General features: G+C 59.4%; 1 protein-coding gene across 5 annotated transcripts in view; it reads left to right on the top strand.

The window, feature by feature from the left end:
• The first annotated feature begins 961 nt into the window (after positions 1 to 961).
• PRKCD (protein kinase C delta) overlaps positions 962 to 18,496 on the top strand; it is a 32,514-nt gene continuing 14,979 nt past the window's right edge. For 2 of the 5 annotated variants that reach the window (XR_014251190.1, XM_082414612.1), the window contains exons 1-4: positions 969 to 1,212; positions 4,491 to 4,604; positions 16,573 to 16,706; positions 17,821 to 18,020. Coding sequence is in view for 2 of the 5 variants with exons in the window: in XM_082414612.1 (XP_082270738.1) it covers positions 16,592 to 16,706; positions 17,821 to 18,020 (315 nt within the window). In the remaining 3 variants the exon portion in view is untranslated. Of the gene's footprint in view, positions 1,213 to 2,063; positions 2,208 to 4,490; positions 4,605 to 16,572; positions 16,707 to 17,820; positions 18,021 to 18,496 lie in introns of all 5 variants that reach the window. The other 3 variants (XR_014251189.1, XM_082414613.1, XR_014251191.1) reach the window with 3 other exon arrangements.

Raw genomic sequence — 18,496 nt, forward strand, 5'->3', positions numbered from 1 at the left:
ACCTGCTCCTTGAGAAGACTAATGTCCTGGCCATGGCCTGTGTTGGCTGTGGGCCCCTTGATCAGCTCAGGCTTCCTCAGGGATTGCCTCCCATTTTCATCCCTTAGGTCTCAGCTGGGAAGAGCTGTCCAGACTGTCCTCTAGGTGGTCCCCTAGGAGGTAGGCCTGGAACTGGAACCCTTTTCTTTTCCTCTGAAAAGTGACGTTTCTTTTCATTGGAGTCATTGGTTTGGTTTTCTGATCTTTGGGGGCAAGGGAATGGATTCCCTGGGCCTTACTCTTTCCCCAGACTTGAGGCCCAGAGGATACCCAGTGAATGAAATGAATGAATGAGTTATGCCAGACAACAAGTTCTAAGTCTGGAAAGGAAGATCAGGAGCCTCCCAGAGGCGATGGGGAACTCTGAAAAGCAGGGGCAGGAGGGAGGAATACTGGTGGATCGGGGTAGGGGCTGCTCCCAGAATCGCTTGACCAGCAGCGGTGGACCATCTAGAGCCTCCCGCCCTGGAGTCTTCCCACTCGTCTCCGGGGGCAGGGCCGGGACTAGCCGGCCTGGCGGCGGGCACCGAGCCCGGCCGCGTCCGCACTCCAGCCAACAGGAAGAGAAAGAGCGAGGGCCCGGCGACGCGGGCCAGCTGGCGGGCCGGGAGTCCCGGGCGCCGGCGCTGGGGAACCCCTCCGGCGCCTCTCCGGCTCGCTGTGCGGGGCGTGGGGCGGGGAGATCGCCCCCCACCCCCCGGCCTCAGCGTCCTCCGTAAAATGAGGCCCCTTCTGAGGGCTGGTACGTGACCTAATGGCGGGCGGGGGCGAGGGGTGCCGGGGCGGGCGGAGAGGCCCAGACCCTGAGTGGCCGGCCAGGGAAAGCCGAGCCGCTAGACCCCCGGGGGCCGCGGGTGGAGGCGGCCCTCGTGGGGGCGGGCCCAGGGCGGGGCCACGGCCCGGGCCGGCACCTGGGTGAGGTCGCGCCGCGCCGCCCCGCCCCCTCGCACTTCCGTGTGCCGCTGCGCGGGAGCTAGAGGCTGCGGACCCGGGATCACTTGAGCGACCCCCGGCGTTCGCCCGCCGCGCCGAGGCCCGGGTGGTACCTCACCGGCCGCCGGGCCCGTCCGGGTCGGGTGCGCACCGAACCCCCATCCGCGCGCGCGCCCGGGAGCCGCGCCGAGAGCCAGACTCTAGCCACCGCGACCCCTGGCGCCTGGCCCGCGCCCGGAGGTGAGTGAGGGCCGGGCCCGGACGTGGGATCGGGCTGCCCCGAGGGCACGCCACCCCTCCCTTTCCCTCTCCGCTCCGGTTCCCGTTTCCGAAACTGAGCCGCGGCCGGCGAAAGTCCCGCCGCGCTCCGAGACCCGCCGGTGCCTCCGTGCCGCCGTCCGTCTGTCTGGCCCTCTGTCCAGCGGTAGGGGCCGAGGGGCTCTTATCCGTCTGCTCCCGGCCCCTCTCTACCCGCGTGTGCCCCCAGCGCCTCCGAGGGTCCACCCGTCCCTTCCGAATTCCTGGGGCCCTCTGTCCGTCCATCCGTCCCCACCCCCTCAATGTTCCCCCGTCCGCCTCTTCCTAGTACCCATCCGGCTGCCCTTCGCCCCGCTTGCGCCCCATCACCCCACCCCCAGTCTACCTCCCGCCACCCCCTAGATCCTGTCCTCCGCGAGCGGCGCCCCGGCCACGCTCGCCGACCCCTGCCTGTCCGCCGCCTCTTCTTTTCTACCGCGGGGCTGAGGCCAGGCCGCCCGCTGGGCCTCGCCTCCCGCCGCTGGGACTCTGCCCTGCCCAGCCGGCGCGGCGCCTCCTCCTCGCTTGTTCTCTTCTTTCAGTCTCTGTGTGTTTCTCCCTGTCTGTCTCCGGGCTGGGCGTGGCTCCAGTCTACACTATCCCCTGCCCTTCCCCTCCCACCCCTACGGCCCCCAGCCCCCTTTTCCAGTGGCCCCTTCCCAGTCCAGATGCCACCCCTTTGGGGGCCCAGCCGGGAGAGGGGAGGAGGCGGAGGAGGGAAGGGGTGAAGACGCAGGAGGTGGGCACCGGCAGAACTGCCGCACTTCCCCAACTCCTCCATTCGTCCTTGTCAGGGAAGGGAGAGCCCCACTGAGACCCCCACCAGAACCGGGTCAGAAGGATTTGGTGTGAGTGAGGCGACGTTCCTTTCTCCTCTGGCCCCTACCCTATGTGCGTGGACCCTGTCTTCTGCTGAGTTGTCCGTATCTGTCGTGTAGGTATGTTGTGTATCTGTGTCTCCTTGTGTGTTCTTTGTCACCGGGTCTGGGACTTGATCCTGTTTGTCCTTTTAAACATGTGTGACTTGCCTGTGTGTATGTGTATATATCTCTTTGAGTGTCCTGAGGCTCTGTGTGCCCTCTGCAGCTATGTGTGTACTATGTTCTTTGTCACCGGACTCCCCTCTGTGTGTTGGGACGTGTGTCCCCATGTGCCTGGAGGGTCCTGTGTTGTACACTGGGTATGTCTTGGTGGTCATGAGTACATACAGCCCGCAGTGTTAGTGTCAGCTAACCAGGCTCATGTGTGAGTGTGTCTGTATAAGTGTGTGTATGTGTGTGCACTTACATGTTCTTGTTCTCTGCCACTGAGCCGCTGTGCCCAGGCTGACCTAGTCGCTGAGGGAGGGGACTGGTCCCTTGGGTTTCCTCGTTCCTGCTGTGGACTGAGCTCGGGTGTGGTGGGCAGGCTGATAGAAGGCAGTTGTGCGGGTATGTGTGTGTGTGATGTGGAGGTGTTTGGACAGCTGTACCTGGCTGGCTATAGGGTGGTATGAGGGATCTGGCGTGTGACAGGAGTTTGGCTGGGGGCAAGGCTGAGCGTATGACTGGTGGGAGACTCACAGTCTGACTGTATGAAACTGTGAGGATGTGTGCTTGGGGAGTCATTGTGATTGTGGGGAACTGAGAGTGCTTGGGCGTGGGTGTCAGTAGTAGGAGGGGATGCCACAAGGTGTGTGTTGCCTGTGCCCTGGGGTGGCAGTGCCGGGAGGGAAGGTGAGAGCCCTGGTGTGTGTGTGTGTGTATGTGTATGCATGTGGCAGGCCGTGAGAGTGTGGATGTGCACATGACACACTCAGGCCCAGCCCTGGCTCCTGGGGAGACGGGGAAGGCCTCCATCTCTCACCTTCCTCCACTCTCCCAAGTTCACAGACACCTGAGGTCATAGTGTTGTGACTAAGACCGAGGACTCTGGACCCAGGAAAGATTTGGGCTCAAATACGCGCTGTGCCTTTTAAGAGCAAGAGCTGGGAACTAGGCCTCTCTAAGGCAGTTTCCTTATTTGCAGGGTGGAGAAAGTTGTGAGGACCAGAAGTCCTGTGTCAGAGGTCCTTTAGCACAGCCTTGGTCCATAGTGAAAGCTCAGCACATGCTAAGTCTTGTTTGGTGACCACTCACCTCCCCCAAACTGTATGGTCCCCGTTCTCCTGGGAGCTGGAGCTAATAAAAGCCCAGATAGTCCCAACCCAATTTCCTGCCTGTGATGTATCTTTTGCCCCCTCCCATCCCCTTGACCAGACTGCTTGTGGAGGGAAGATGGCTGACAGAGACCCTACCTACATCCAGCCCTGTTGAACCCACATGATACCCCCTACCAGTCTCAGCAGCAGTGATGGGGAGAGAGTGGTGGGGGTGATTTGAAGCTGTGACCGCAGGCCACTGACACCATTTAGCAGGCACAGCTAATTGGAGTTTAAAATTAGAAATAACTTAAAGCACAGACAAAAAGATAAAGCTCGAGGATGCCTCAGCCCCGAGGGAGTGGTGATGGGGGTCTTCAGCTGCAGGAGCGGCTCACATCTGGGGAGGAGAAACTTTTGTGGAGGCCTGGCCTGCAGAGAAAGTGCTCAGGCCTTTCAGCCAGGAGACTCAGGTCACCTTGTTGCCTTTGCTGTTCCTTCCTTCTAGGATCTCTCTGGGCCTCCATTTTTTCAGCTGTATAATGGGCACCACAGTAATGTGAGAATCACCTGAACTAGAAGGTGCAAAACAAAGAATAAAAAAGTGTCACTATTCATTTGGCACTCCCAGTGTGAGTTCAGCACAGCAGCTGGCACACCACATCATTGGAGCCTCAGTACCATCTGGGGAGATGTAGTCTCCCCACTTTAAAGATGAGACAAGCTGAGGCTTAGAGGAATTGCCCCAGGCCACAAAGCGGTGGTACCTGATTGCACCCTAGGTCTCCAAGCCCACAGGGCAGGCTCTTGAAGACAGGAGGATGAGGGACAGCTTTCTTGTTGTATCTGTAGTCTGGGAATGCTCCAAGGGCTGAGACATAGTGTTCCGACCCCAATCATAGAGTGGACACATAGCCAGTGCCCTGGAAAAGTCAAGCCCAATACCTCATTTCATAGAAGAGAAAGCCAGGTCCACAGAGGCCAAGGTCTGAGAACCAGATGAGGCTGAGCCGGGCCTGTGTCAGCCATGCTGGGGCTGACTGATGGGAAGAGCCTGTTTGGTGGCGCCTCCCAGCTCATCTGTTTTCTCTTGTTCCTGCAGGTCTGCCAGGAACTGGCCCAGGTGAGGGCAGTGGGCCTACTTCTGGTGGTGGTTGTGTGGCGGTGGTGGCAGCAGGAGCCAGGACTACAGACAAAGGGGAGCCGGGATCCCCAGGTAAGATGGGGTTCTCTTAGGCAGATGGACAGTGTACAGGGATGACCATCCTCTTTGGGCTCCTCCCCTTCTGCCCTGGGACTGGAGTGGGGGGACACACAGAGTCCTTGGTCTGGGTATGGGGCTAGGCACCCAGAGCAGGTAGCAGTTGGCCCTGCCCCTGAGAGCTCCCTGCCTAGAACTGGCTTCTGGCCCAGGGAAGGCTTTGGCCTTGGAGCTCAGAGGCCTGGGGCCCTCCAGTGGTTTGGTGCCAAGAGGAGGTGGTGTCTGAGCCAGGGTGAGAGTGGATGTATCAGCTTTTCCTTGGCCCCTTTCTCTGCCTCAGGCTGTCCTCGTCATCAGGAAGGGAAACTGAGGTTTGCCCTGGGCCCTGTAGGGGTTGGACACTGAGCTGGAATGGAGCGAGGTCTCCCAGCTCCTGGCACAAGCTCTCTTCCACACCCCAGTTCCCCCATTTCTGCAGCCTCTCTGGGGCCAGAGGAGAGGCTCTAAATCCCCAGCCCCAGCCCCCAGATTCAGGGTGAGCTGGGAGTCTCTAAGGACTACTGGGAAAGGCTGCACTCTCTCAGGCCCCTTATAAAGCTAAAACTTCCCTCCTTTGGGGCCAGACTTGCCTCCTTCAGCCCGCATTACAGGGGTAAGTGTGAGTTACCCATTGAGTGTCCGAAGTCCAGTGAACAGGATTCTGGGGGGCACTGGAGGGTGCTCAGGGTGGCCAAGGTGTTCTTCCCCCAGGAGTCCTCCCAGATGAACCCCTCACTCCCACCCCTACTGGCTGCCAGGCACCTACAGGTCTCAGGGGTGAATAGATGGTGGGGGCTGGGCTCCCCCTTGAGGGGAGGGCAAGAGGTCAGGGCTTTCACTTCCTGGAGGGGCTGAACAAGGGCAGGGTCTACGCTGAGTCTTCTGTTTATTCAGCCTCCCTGCAAACCTGGTGGGGAGGAGGTGATGTGTCCTTGGCTGGCTGGGGGACTCTGCTGTGTGAGATCAGGGCGCCATTCCCGCCCACCACTGAGCCTCATTCCCTAAGTTCAGCTAATTAGCCTTAAAGCCAGCCCACTTTCTACTCTCAAACTTCACCTACCTCGCTGGCATAGACATATAAACACACACAGGGAGACAAGCTGAGCCGCATTCGGCACCCATACCCGCAGACCCACGAGTGCCTGCACACGCAGCACACATGCACACACACGTACACAGGTGTTCACATGCACTCACCCGCAGGCACGCTCAAACACGCACACAGACGCTCACCCAGTCATCCGTGCACTCAGACGCCTGCCCACACATACCACACTGTGCCCATTCTGGGTCAGGAAGGGGGGGCGGTCCTTGGTCAGGGTCACAGCTCAGCCTGCATCTGGCACTGAGGGTGAGGTTTGAGGTGTGGCCGTGTGACCACAGGCACTCCAGGGGACAGGGCCACAGTGGGAAGTGAGCTCTTTCCAGGCATTCACCAGCTATCCTGCCCGCCTGGGCTAGGCCCCCAGGCTGACCAGGGCTTGGCACTGGGGGGAGGGGGAATAAATGTAGGGGAGGGGCCATGTCAGCTGTGCTGGCACCGTTTGTGGCTGCTGCCACAGAGGAGGAAGTGGGCTGCCTGTGGTCACGGGGCCAAGGTGCTCACAGGCGGGTGAGGGATCCTGTCAGCTCCTCTGTTCCCTGCAGTGTCCATGCCTGGTGCACGTGGAGTTGCTGGGCCCTGGGGACTGGGAGGCAGGCAGGGGACTTCTCCTGGGGCGGTCTGTGCACTTTCCAAGGCCTGGGCCCAAGGAGAGACCGTCGGAGGTGTTTCCGGAGGCTCACTTCCTCTGGGCTGCCCAGGAAGTGGTTTTAGAGTGGGACTGACCAGCTCTCCATCTGTGGCTTGCTCCACCCCAGCCTTGCCTCCGAGAGCGGTGTCTGGCCAGTGGATTAGGTCGACCGGCCAGGCTTTCCATGGCCAGGGCTGGCCAGGCCTGGACAGAAACTCAAGGAGTGGGCTGGGGGTGCAGAGGCCACGGAGTCTCCTGCAGCCTCCATGACCCCAGCTCCTCTTTTCCTCCAAGCTGTAAGCTGAGGCTCAGAGCATTAGCTCAGGCAGGGATGGCCCCTTGTGTGTGAGTGACATCAGCTGGGCTGCATCTCTGGGATTAGGCAGCTCTAAGCGGCTGTATGAATGGGCCTGGGCAAGTGGCTTTGACACCCAGTGCCTCAGTGTCTCCCTCTGACACCTGAGACCATGACAGCATCCACCTTTACCAGGTTGTGCTGGAAACAACAGATGATGTATGCAGAGTAGCCAGGACCGTGCCTGGCACGCTGTTCGTGTGTAAGAAGTAGAAACTAGCTGTAAAAAGCACTCAGCACCCGGTTCATGGTAACTGTTCGAAGAACTGCAGGTGGTACTGATGGTGGGATTATTATTGTCTGATGGCCTGGGCACGGGCCCAGTGTCACAGGGCCAAGTGGCTGCGGCTGAGAAGCCGGGTCTCGATTCTGCCTCCAGCGGCAATGCTGCAGGGTGGGGACGGTTCTGTTGTTTCAATAGGTTCTGCGTTCTCCGAGGAGAACTCCAGGGTGGAACAGCTGTGCCCACTCAGCTCTTCTCCCCCTCACTCTCTTTCAAAGGGAGAAAAATAGATCTCCTGACAAACGGATGCAGGGAAGGGAAAGGCAGGCCACAACTGCCTGCTGCCCCCTCTGGCCTCCTCAAAGCCCCTCCCCTGCCCTGGCCCCTTGCGGGACATGGGGCTTGGAAAAGCTGAGGCTGGCGGTGAGGGGGTAGCTGGTGAACCCTCCCGCCAGCCTGCCTGCCCTTCGGACCCTTGGAGTTGGCCTTTGGGCTGGGCAAGGGGGCGGACGTGTGGGGCTGATGGAGGCTGGAGGAGTGGGGAGAGCTGGAAATCCCCTTACACACATCCATACATACATCCTTGCCATGTGGCAGCTGGTGGCAGGGACCTGCCTGTCCCAGGGACACACAGGTCAGCCCAGTGAGGGTTGGGCTGAGCTTTGGCTTTCGCTATCCAGGGCCAAGGGGCTGGGGTCCTCGGGTGTTGAATGGTAATGCTGGCGGTGTAGTAGGCAGGGGCCAGGAGCCTGGAGGGCTGGAGATGGGCAGGGGCCTCGGCTGGGAGTGTGAGGGAGGGCATCGAAGGTTTAGAAGCAAGACCTCTGCAGGTGTCGGACAGATCTGGCTTCAAATCCTTGCTTGATATTTACTGGCTGTGTACTCAAGCCAGGGACTGGACTGCTTTGAGCCTCAGTCACCTCACCTGTGAAATGGGCAGATCAGGGAGTGTCCATCTGAGACCTGAATGATGAGAAAGAGCCAGTGTGTGTTTTGGGAGGAGCAGGAAGACGAAACAGCGAGCTCAGAGACTCCTGAGCAGAAAGGAACGTGGCTGTTTAGGGAACCAGAAGTGGTCGCTGGGGTTGGGGCCCAGGAGCAGGGCGGGGTATGGCCAGGAGGCCGGGGAGAGGGGTCTGGGCTCATAAGAAGGGAAATGGGAAACACTGGGGACTTGAGCAGGGGGTGACAAGATTTGCTTTACTGTCTTAAAAGACCTGCCTAGTCCCTGGGGCAGAGGGACCATGGGGGCCAAAGGAGAGGATGGAGAGTAGTGAGCAGGCTGGAGCAGGCCTGCAGAAGGCGATGGTGTCCGGATGGGGTGGTGATGGAGAGAAGAGAGGACTTTGGGATGGACAGGAGGCAGAAGTGATAGCCTTGCTGTGCTGGGAAGAAGGGGAAGGTGGAAACGACCGCCAGGTGTCTGGCCTGAGTGCTGGCGCTGCTAGGAGACCAGGGGCACTTCGTGGAGAACATCAGTAGGCCTCATTTGGATGTGTTTGAGCACCTCCAGAGCTTGGCGAGGTTGGGGATCCTGGAGTTCGGGAGGGTCTGGGCTGAAAGTGAAACCTGAGAGTCGAGAGGTAGCACATAAAGCCCGGACTAGGGAGGAGAGGGTTCAGCAGGCCTTTGGTGGGGAAGTTCGAGAGGCCCTGGGTACAGGGCTGGGGTGGCTGTCCCTTGAAGGTCCCTGCCAGGGTGCCCAGGAGGGCAGGCTTGTGGTGGCTGAGCCGCTGTTTTCACAACAGCCCCGGAAGCTTTGGATTATGTCTATGGCTGTGTTGGGTAAACAGGCACAGTGGAGTAGCCAGTCGCCTAGGCCTGAGGCTGGAGCAGGTGTCCGCTTGCTGTGGACTGGGGCTGGGAGGAGGTAGGAGGAGAACTGCAGGGTCGTTCAGTATCAGAGCTGGAGGAAGCTGAGAGGTCTCCATTGTCAACGTAGGGAGACTGAGGTCCTGAGAGAGATGGTAGCTGGCTGGGGGTCTGCCAGTGGACTCAGCTGTCTTTGCCTAGCCTGGTCTCTTTCCAGAGCAGCAGACCAGAGCAGGGTACCACAGGGCTGGGTGGCTTGAGAGAGCCCCTTTACCCACTGATCCAAGGAAGTTTGGAGGCCCCTATGGCTATCAGACAGCTGGAAATGGGCGGTGGGGTAGGTGGGGAGAGGGCCCAGCGTGAGGATGACAGCGCTGATAAGGATGACGGTACAGCTCCTACACTCAGCACCACCTCCTGAGCAGGGCAAGATCATCCCTTTCACAGATGACGCCAGAGGGCCTTGGCCAAGCTCGCAGGGCACCCAGGGTAGACCCCATCTGAACAGACCTGTCCAGCCCACAACCAGCCCCTGCTCTCCAGTTCCTGTGTTCACTGCCCGCCGTGGGATGGCACACCATGGTCCTGTCTCTCTCCAGCTTTCTCCTGATCCCTAAAGTGGGGAGGCATCATCTAGGCCCTACTCACCTTGTGGGGATGGATGGCAAAAGCCTTAGATGGCCATCTCACCGTCTCTCAAATACAAAGGCTGTTGTCGACAATCAGGAAAATCACAGGGACTCTAGAAGGAGGTACACAGAGAGGGGCTGAGGAGTGGACTGCGGGCCCACCTCGGCCCAGCCTGCCTGATGTCCTGCTGCCCTTCCCTCCCCTGTCCCCAGTTGTCGTGCCCCACGGGCTGCAGGAGAAAAAGCTACGTTTGGACTTTCCGGTGGCAGACCGTAGTCAGGCACGTGTGGGTCCTTCCAGGCTTGTGAGTTGATCTCTGCCAGCCTGGAGTGTCTATGTGCCTGTGTGCTCGCGGCTCCCTGTGTGCACACAGATCTCTCTGTGCTGGTGAATGAGTGAGGGTATGAATGTCCTGTGTGATCTGCGTGGACTTGGATGTCTGTCAACACGTGAGAGCCGGGGAGCAGGGGTGTCTTTCTCGGTGTGTACGTTACTGAGTTGTCATAGAATTGTGTATGTGCCTATGGTTACAGCTGTGTGTGTATGTCCAACTGCAATCAGGGTTCCCCACGTGTAACTGTGTTTGGTTTGGTGGGTGTGCCCGTGTGGGCACACACGTGTGGTTATTCTGGGAAAGGCCCTGACATACCCCCCACCCTGGCTCCTCACAGAGGCCTCTTGTCCTCAGTCTTGCCATGAAGGGGCTTTTGTTCCCCTCTCAGGGGTACCTGGAGCCCTCCCTCTGGCTGAGCCCAGGGCTTCCCCAGTCCTAGGGCCAGCTGAGTGGCTCAGGCCTGTGCCTGCTGTGGACTGTGCCCCACACAGGTCCTACACCCAACACGGGCCGGCAGGGGTGAGTGTGAGCCAGTGACAGCCAGGGTCCCAAGACCTGTCCCCCTTACCCTTCCAGACCCTCTGGCCAGGTGGGCCCGTGGCACCCTGGGCATCTCTCAGACTGAAGCCCTTCCTAAGGCAAACCACCCCCCCACCGCCCCTGCTGACAGGCCCCTCCGGCCCCTGAGCAGCGGTCATCTTCTCTGTAATTACACACTTATGTGGCTGTCCCCTTTGGGGCTGTGAGTTCCATGGGCCTGGTGTGTCTTGTCACTGTGATGCCCGCTGGCTGGGGGTGACCTGGGACCAGGCTCGGCCTTCGAGACCTACAGTCCCCACCCTGTCATGTGCAGAATCTTGTTGCCACAGGCATGGGTTTTCCTGAGGGAAAAGCCAGGTGTTTCACTGGTTCTGAGGGAAGGACAGTTGCAGAAGGTTCAGTTGTGCTGCCCAGGCCTCACCTCTGATTCCCATCAGTGGGCCGGGTCGGCCGGCAGTGGGGTTTTTGAATGTCCCCAGGACAGTCAGATGTGTCGCCAGAGCTGACAAGGCTGAGCTACAGGCAGACACCCAGGTCCTCTGCTGAGTGTGATCCCAGACACATGCACAGGGTACCTGCTGGGGCACGTGAGATGGAGGTTTCCTGGCAAGTGGGGAAGGAAGGGCTGGACTTCAGAGCAATGTGTAAGGATATGGAGGAATTCAGGGAGACATTCTGGCTGAGGGAGCAGCCTGTGCAAAAGCTGGAAAGTGAGGCATGTGTTCACAGAGTAGCCAGGGGTGAGATGTGAGGTGGCGGGGAGGCCAGGGCCAGGCTGAGGGATGGGCCTTCTCCAAGGGCAGTGGGAGTCCAGGAGATTCGGAGCTGTGAGAAGAATGGACTGGGGAGGGACCGGGAGTGGTGACAGGTAGTAGGGGTCACTGGGGAAGGGGAGGAGAGTCCACGGCAGTGGGTGGTCTGTGTGGGGCGAGGGAGGGGCTGAGAAGGAGTCTGGCTGGGGGATAAGGTGCTAGTCCTGGGGGAGAGCAGGGTTGGGGAGCATCCCCTGCTGTGGGACTTGGCCATGACCTGAGACCATGGCTGGTCCCTCTCCCAGGACGTGGGGGCTGGGGCACAGGCCCTGGGGAAGGGCCTTGGAGGGGTCTTGCTAGCCCTTCCCCTCCCCCACCCCCTGTTCTTGCTGAGCCCATTTCCTGGGTTGTGAAACCCCTGTGGCCTCCTTAACTTGCTTCTGTCTGGGAAGGCCATCTGGGGAAGCCAGCCTCCCAGCTGAGCTGCTACCCGCCTGCCTGCCCTGCCCGGCAGCTTCTGCCACGCCCAGCCCCCTTGCCCTGTTGCAACCCTGCCAGGGCCAGCCCTGCTCCCTCCTGCAATCACACTGCCTCTCACTCTCCTTCCCTCCCACTGCCTGGGCCTCCTGTGTCCTCTTTCTTGCGTTCATCCCTCAAGACTGATGTGGGCCGGACCTTGAGCTCCCCCCAGGCAGGGTCTGTGTCCCTAGAGGGCCTAGGCCGACACTGCCCCACTTTGCTTTGCCGCCACCGCCAGCCTTGACCGGCAGCGGGTGGTGGCCTTCCGTGGGCAGGTGGCAGGGGCTGCCCCAGGCTGGGCGGGTGTGTGTGGGGAGGGTTGCATGGGAGGGGTGTATCCCCCTCTCCTCAGGGGTCTGTTCAAGGGAACCAGACCCTAGACCCACTAGGGGCCTCAGCTGGTCCTACTCACCCTTGCTTTCCTTGACCTCAGCCTGCCTCCTCTTGTTCCCCGGGCAGACTTTGTGAGGGAGCCCCCCTCTACATCCTCACACTCTCCCCAAGAGCCTGCCCAAGGCCTCTCTTCTCGGGCCCTGCTTTGCTCCTCTGTCCAGCAGGCATCACCCTGTGGCCTGTGAGGCAGAATCAAATGTCAGGGAAGGACTAGGGTGGAGGGGACCCGGCCCTATCTGGGGGTCAGGGGACCCTCATTGCAGGACCCGGTCCTCAGTTCCCCCGCTCTGTACAAAGAGGAGATGGACGTGTCAGTTTCTGAAGGCCCATCTCTTGGGAGATATTTTTGGCTTGATGGGTTTTATTTTTTACCTCTAACAAAATTGTTATCCAACAAGTTATATGTGATTGTTGTAGGAAAATGAGAAAATGCGTTTTTGTTCCTGATAGTGCCCCTCAGGCCATGCCCCCCACCTGCCCCCTTTACTGGAACACACTCACGCACACACACGTGGATGTGTAATGTGCATACTTGTCCTCCACGTCCCAGGAGCTTCAACTGGCACAGTCACTGGTCACCTCGAGGTCGGCCTTGCCCACTGCCCCCGACTGGCTGGGAGAAGGTTTCCGCTGCCCTGGAGGAGCGGGCCGCCTGTTCTGGTCCGGCCTGGCCCTGCCTTTCCGTACCTCTGGGCTGTTGGTCTAGGGCAGGGTGGGGAGCAGGGCCAGCAAGCCCTCATCTCCTGGGGCTGGGATGCAGCCAGACCTTCCCCAGGTTTTAAGAACTGGAGTCTGTCCCAAACAGCTGGGTCAGGAGAAAAAGTAGCAGTTCAGGGGTCTGTACCACCCTCTTTGTACAGTAGCGGGGGGTCCCCAAGCTCAGACCTAGGACCAGCCTGGAGGGGGTTGGGTGGTCAAGCACAGGGGACCTGTCTCCTGGTGCCCTCACCCCTCTTCTTGTTTACTTTGTCCTCATGGGTGTGTTTGTGTGTATTGCTCCCTGCACATTTATCTATCTCTACCTCTGCCCCCTCTTGCCCTTCATCTCCTCTTCCTGACGTGGCATACCAGAAGAATGTGGGCTGCAACGTCAGGCAGGCCTGGATTCAGATCCTCCTTCTACCACTTACTGGCTCTGTGATCTTGGGCAAGTCACTTAGCCTCTCTGATCCTGTTTCTTCATCAGTAAAATATCCACCTCTGGGACCTGCACAGGGATAAAGTGAGCTAATGCCATTACAAGGTTGGTCTGGTGTATGTTGGCCTCAGAGAAGGATGATCTTTCTTATAAGTGAGGGCACTGATTCACACCCAGGCCCTTTGACTCCCAAGTCCGGAGCTCTCTGCTTCACGGGGCTGCCTCTGCTGTGGGCTGGAGAAGCAGGAGAGTAGAGACTTGGAGCCCACAGGCGGTTGGGAAAGGCCTGGCTGGCCTCAGCTGGCTCCAAGGAGCTGGTCCCCATGGAGGCCTGTGTGGAGTCCAACCCCTGCCACCTCCGTGGCCCTGCAGAGTGGGGATGAGGTTGAGCCAGTGGCCTTCCTTTGGGGCCTGTGGGCCTGAGCCAATTTGCATGGGGGCTATAAATAGTTGGCCCACCTTGCTTTTGTGCTGTCACTTTACCCTCTGGTCTTCCCACCAGTGTTCAGATGCTCTGCAAGGTAGGTGGGCAACTCTGGCTCTGCTGTGCAGGGGGGTCCTGGTGTGCAGGGGCCCAAGACCTCTTTCAGGGTTCATCAATGGAAGAAGATGCCAGCTCGTGGTGCCTGTCTTCCTCTGGGGGTCCAGGCGGTGCAGTTGAGGTGGAGGAGGTGATAGAACCTGGCCGGGGCCCATGCTCTAGTTTTAGTCCTTGGTAGTTGGGGCTAGGTGACCTAACCCTAGAGTTACTGCCAAGTAGCCCCAGGGCAGCCCGTGGGTCCTCTCTCTCACGGCGCTGCGGCCTGGCTGTGCAGGTTTGGGGCCGGGACTGGGGCCTGCTGTGGTTGTGGTTTTCCCTCTGGTGGCTTCTGACTGACTGTGAACAGCAACTGCTCCGAGTGTGCTGCAGAGCTGGAGGGCAGGCCGATGATCCCGTCTCCGCCTCACAGCCCTGGGTGGTCCACGGACGGCTCCTGCTGGGTGACCCGGAGCCCAGGGGCCACCTGGACTGGGCCCCAAGGGGAGGTGGGGGAAGGGTGCAGGAGGAGCTGGCCGGTAGGTGTTGGGCCCACCTGCTACTCCAGGATGAGCAGCTCTGTTCCTGGAGACTTGGTTTCCCCGAGAGGTAGAGTCAGTTATCAGGACCATCTTCCCAGGCTACGGGGGTGGGGGGGGGGCGTGGAGTGGATGTGGCGGGGGTGTGCGTGTACTTTGTAAGCGGTGAAGGAAGGTGCACAGATGAAAGAGGGGTGCTATAAGCAAGAACGGGTTGTAGTGGTAAGAGGCCCCCGCCCTGAGGCTGTGGGGCTGGTGTTGGCTCTCGTCCTATCCAAGTTCTCATCATCGTGACAACCCTGCAGCGAGGGACTGTTCCTCATCTGGAGGATGGGGATGACTGAGACTCAGGCCAAGTGACCCACAGAGTCCCACAGCCAAGGCAGTGTGGGTGATAGGATCTTATACCCAGGCAGCTTGCCCGTCCTTTTGCCACCCAGGGCTGCCCTGACCCCCTCTCCCATACGAGCCCAGCCCCCTGCAGCACAGCTGCTCCTCCTTTGTCCCTGCCCACCTGCCCCCTCATCCTCTGAGACACTCAGGAAGTTCATCACGGCCCCACCTAGGTCTCGAGGTTATCCTATTGGGAAGCATGAGGCTGAGCCACGTCTGCCGGGGGTCAGGCCCTGGAACGCGGATGCAGACACATGGCAAGTGTGTGCTGTGCAGGGGCCCTGCTGATCATTCTGGACCCCCAGACCACACAGGATGGCAGGAGGGGCACGATGTCCTTTTGCCTAGAAGTTTGAGACACTCACCCAGGCTCCTATGCACGCTCCCAGCCAGGCCCACGCAGCTCGCTCTCCACTTCAACATTGGCTGAGTGCCCACTACCTGCCACCCACTCACACGTCCTCGCAGGCACACACATCTCCATGGCTGTGCAGTCACACCCACACATACCGCCCCCCTCCCCCAACACCAGCTTGCACACTCATGCCTGCTTGGGCCCCGGGAGGAAGCAGCAGCCGCCCACAGCTGGCTTTCCCTCCCTGCCTGCTGAGGGGTCACTGTGGCTGGCCTATCTGGTCTCAGACGTGAGCTCCCATACCCACTCTCACTCCCTCTGAGTAGGAGCCTGGCCCGGGCAGGGGACGTGGTGGGGTCTGCCCCGCATGGTCTCTCCCCTCTACTCTGGCTGCAGGCTTCAGAGGACTGGCCGGGCCATTGGGCTGGGCTGTAGGCTGAGGTCAAGTGTTTCCTGTGAGCTCATCTGGGCTTGGAGCTGCCAGCAGGCCTGGCTGGTACTCTGCGGCCATGTGGAGGAGCTGGGGGAGCCGTCCCAGGGCCAGGGTGGCTGTTGCCTGTGCACACAGGCGCGTGTGTGGGTAAGGGTGCGTGTCTGAGTCTGCCTCCGTGCCGGCTTATGTTCAGGATGGAGCAAATACGTATCGACGGGGATGAACGTTAGCAAGTGTTCCTGCAGCCACGGCTGTGGAGCTCCCTCCTATGGGGCCTAGGCCCGGGGCCAGTGTCTGTGCAGGTGTACGAGCGCACACCTGTGGGCTTGCACAGCTGAGCATCCTCCACGAGGACAAGACGAAAGACCTTCGGGGCCACCCATAGTGATCCTCGATTTGAGGAACTGTGAGGAATGGGGGCGTGTGGGGCCAACCTGTGTGGTTTAAGAAGCAATGTCAGCGTTACATTCGACATTAAAGTAGTTTTATATTTGGAAAAACGTAGTCTGAAAGTGCGGACAAACTTCCAGGTAGGCGAGAGCGCCTGACCCCAAGGGGCTCAGGTTCAGAAGTGTCAGGCACACTGATGTGGGTGGGGCCTTTCACTACCCTGGTCCCAAAGTGGGTGCTTAATTAGTAGAATCCCAGCTTTGGGTTCTGGTTCAACCTCAGGATTTCAGTTTCCCATCTGAAAAGTGGGGGTGATCATCTTGGCCCTGCTACTTGTCTTGGCCCTACTTGTCTGCCTGGGTAGTTATGGCAAAAAACAAACTTTGAAAACCAAGGAGGGCTGCATGGGGCAGGGTACAGGGAGGAAGGGGTGCTGTCCTGCCCATCTTGGCTGGCACCGAGGTGCTATGGCCAGCACATACTAGGTAACAGCCATTGGGTATTAAAGGAGGCATTGAATGACTGACTCCCCAAATGAATGACATGGGAGTCACAGGCTCACATGCCTCCAGGGCCTAGATAGGATTTGGAGAGAAGTGGAAGGGGGCCTCTGAACTGGAGTCAACCGGCAGGGGTGCCCAACAAAGGGGGCAGTGCCAGCCAGATATGGCCCAGTAGGCCTGATGTTGCACCTTCCAATTTCACCAGGGAGGCTACCAATCTAGTCTTACATAAAACTTCTCAATTTTAATGGTGGCAACTAGGACTAGTGCATTTTAAGCACCATGTGGGCCACATTCAATGCTGTGGGAGCCCTGGGGGGAGCGGATACCTGACCACCTCCCAGGGCTGTCCCTGCTGCCCGCCTCACACCTTCTGTCTCCACAGCCCTGCTGCAAGCCCCAACATGGCACCGTTCCTGCGCATCTCCTTCAACTCCTACGAGCTGGGCTCCCTGCAGGCCGCAGACGAGGCAAGCCAGCCCTTCTGTGCTGTGAAGATGAAGGAGGCACTCAGCACAGGTAGGGCTACAGGCACTGGCAGCAGCCGGGGGGGCGGGGAAGCCAGGGCCAGGGGGAGGCAATGGAAGGGACTGTGCCTTGTTCTCCTAGAGCCTCTGAGGGATCCTTCTCTTCCTTGTCCTCGTCTCCCTGCCCAGCTCAGCTTGCGATGCAGGACAACAGAGGCTACTCACTGCCTGTAGGCCCTCTTGCACTGGCTACATGGAACCTTCTGTGGAGCTCAGGGCTTCTGGCTCCTCCCCCACTGGTTGTTTCGCCCAAGAACAGGCTCCCTGCAGGAGCTCCACATGTCCATCTGTGCCAGGCCCTGTGCTGGGCACTGAGAACACTGCCATGCTCCAGGGCTGACCAGGCCCTGCCCTCATGGGGCTCACAGTCTGGTGGAGGAGCCAGACAGTGAATCCTGTGATAGGGAAGTCCAGACGAGGAACCATCCCAGGCTGCAGTCAGGGAGGTCATCCTGGAAGAAGCAAACATCTCATGCCATTCCTTCTTGCTTCTGCCCTCACCTGGTGAACCCCTGGCTCATCCCTTAGGTCTCAGCTGAGCCGTCCCTTCCTCTAGGAAGCCTTCCCTGACCCTTAGGTTGGGGCAGGCCACCTGACCATGGGCAGGTCTAGAACCAGTGACCTTGCCCTCTTCGGTCTCATGACAGCTGTGATTTAATGTTCACTTGAGGGGTGAACTGATTCATGTCACTGCCCAGGACTGGGACTCTAGGAGGACAGGTACCGTGTTCCTTGCCTCCAACACCATGGCTGGCATGGGGGAGCCTGTGGCGGTGTCACTGAGTAAATGTCTAAGGGAAGGTGACATCTAAGAGGGGCTGGAGGAAGAGGGTCACAGGAAGAAGGAACAGCAGGAGCAAAGGCCCGGGGTGGAACCTAGCAGGGCACCCTGGGGAAACTGCCAGCGTTTCTGTGCTCTCATGCGGATTGTGAGTGAGACGGGGCTGGTGAGGCGAGCAGAGCATGGTCATGAGGGCTGAGGAGTGGAGACTTGGGCCCTGGGGGAGAGAGCAGGCAGATTCCATAGGATGGAAGGCTGTGGGAAGGCCTGGGATTTGAGGCACAGAGGGGCCCTAGCCCGACCTTGCCTTCCTGGCCCATTGCAGAGCGTGGGAAGACGCTGGTGCAGAAGAAGCCCACCATGTACCCCGAGTGGAAGTCCTCGTTCGATGCCCACATCTATGAGGGTCGCGTCATCCAGATCGTGCTGATGCGAGCCGCGGAGGAGCCAGTGTCCGAGGTGACAGTGGGCGTGTCGGTGCTGGCCGAGCGCTGCAAGAAGAACAATGGCAAGGCCGAGTTCTGGGTGAGGGGCACAGCCACAGTCACGCATGTGTGTGGGCAAAGTGAGCGGGTACGGCCGAGGGCACCCGGCTGCTCCGGCCACTGGGGCAGCTCTGTAGCTGACAGCTTGTGTTCGAATCCTGGTCCTGCGATTCATCAGACCCTTCACCTCTCTGAGTCTGTTTCTGAATCTGTAAAAGGAGAAACTACTAAAAGACCTACGGTAGGGTCAGTTCTGATGAAATGAGCAGCTGGATGCAAAGGGCTTACTGCAGAACCTGGCACGTAGGCAGTGCTAAAGAGAGCCCTCCTTGGTATTACAGCTGCTTTTTTCCCTTTTAATTTTGCAAAGGCAGGTTGTGCACATAGTAAAACATACCAAGCTGTATGAAAGGGTGGGTCCTAGCCCCAACACCAGGTCCCCCTTCTCAGAGAACCCCATTGTTCCCAGTTCTGTTTGGAATCTTCACAGATATTCCAAACCCAGGCAGGCATCGG

This window comes from Balaenoptera physalus (assembly GCF_965194825.1).
Source record: "Balaenoptera physalus genome assembly, chromosome: 11".
In the NCBI taxonomy this organism is placed as follows: Eukaryota; Metazoa; Chordata; class Mammalia; order Artiodactyla; family Balaenopteridae; genus Balaenoptera; species Balaenoptera physalus.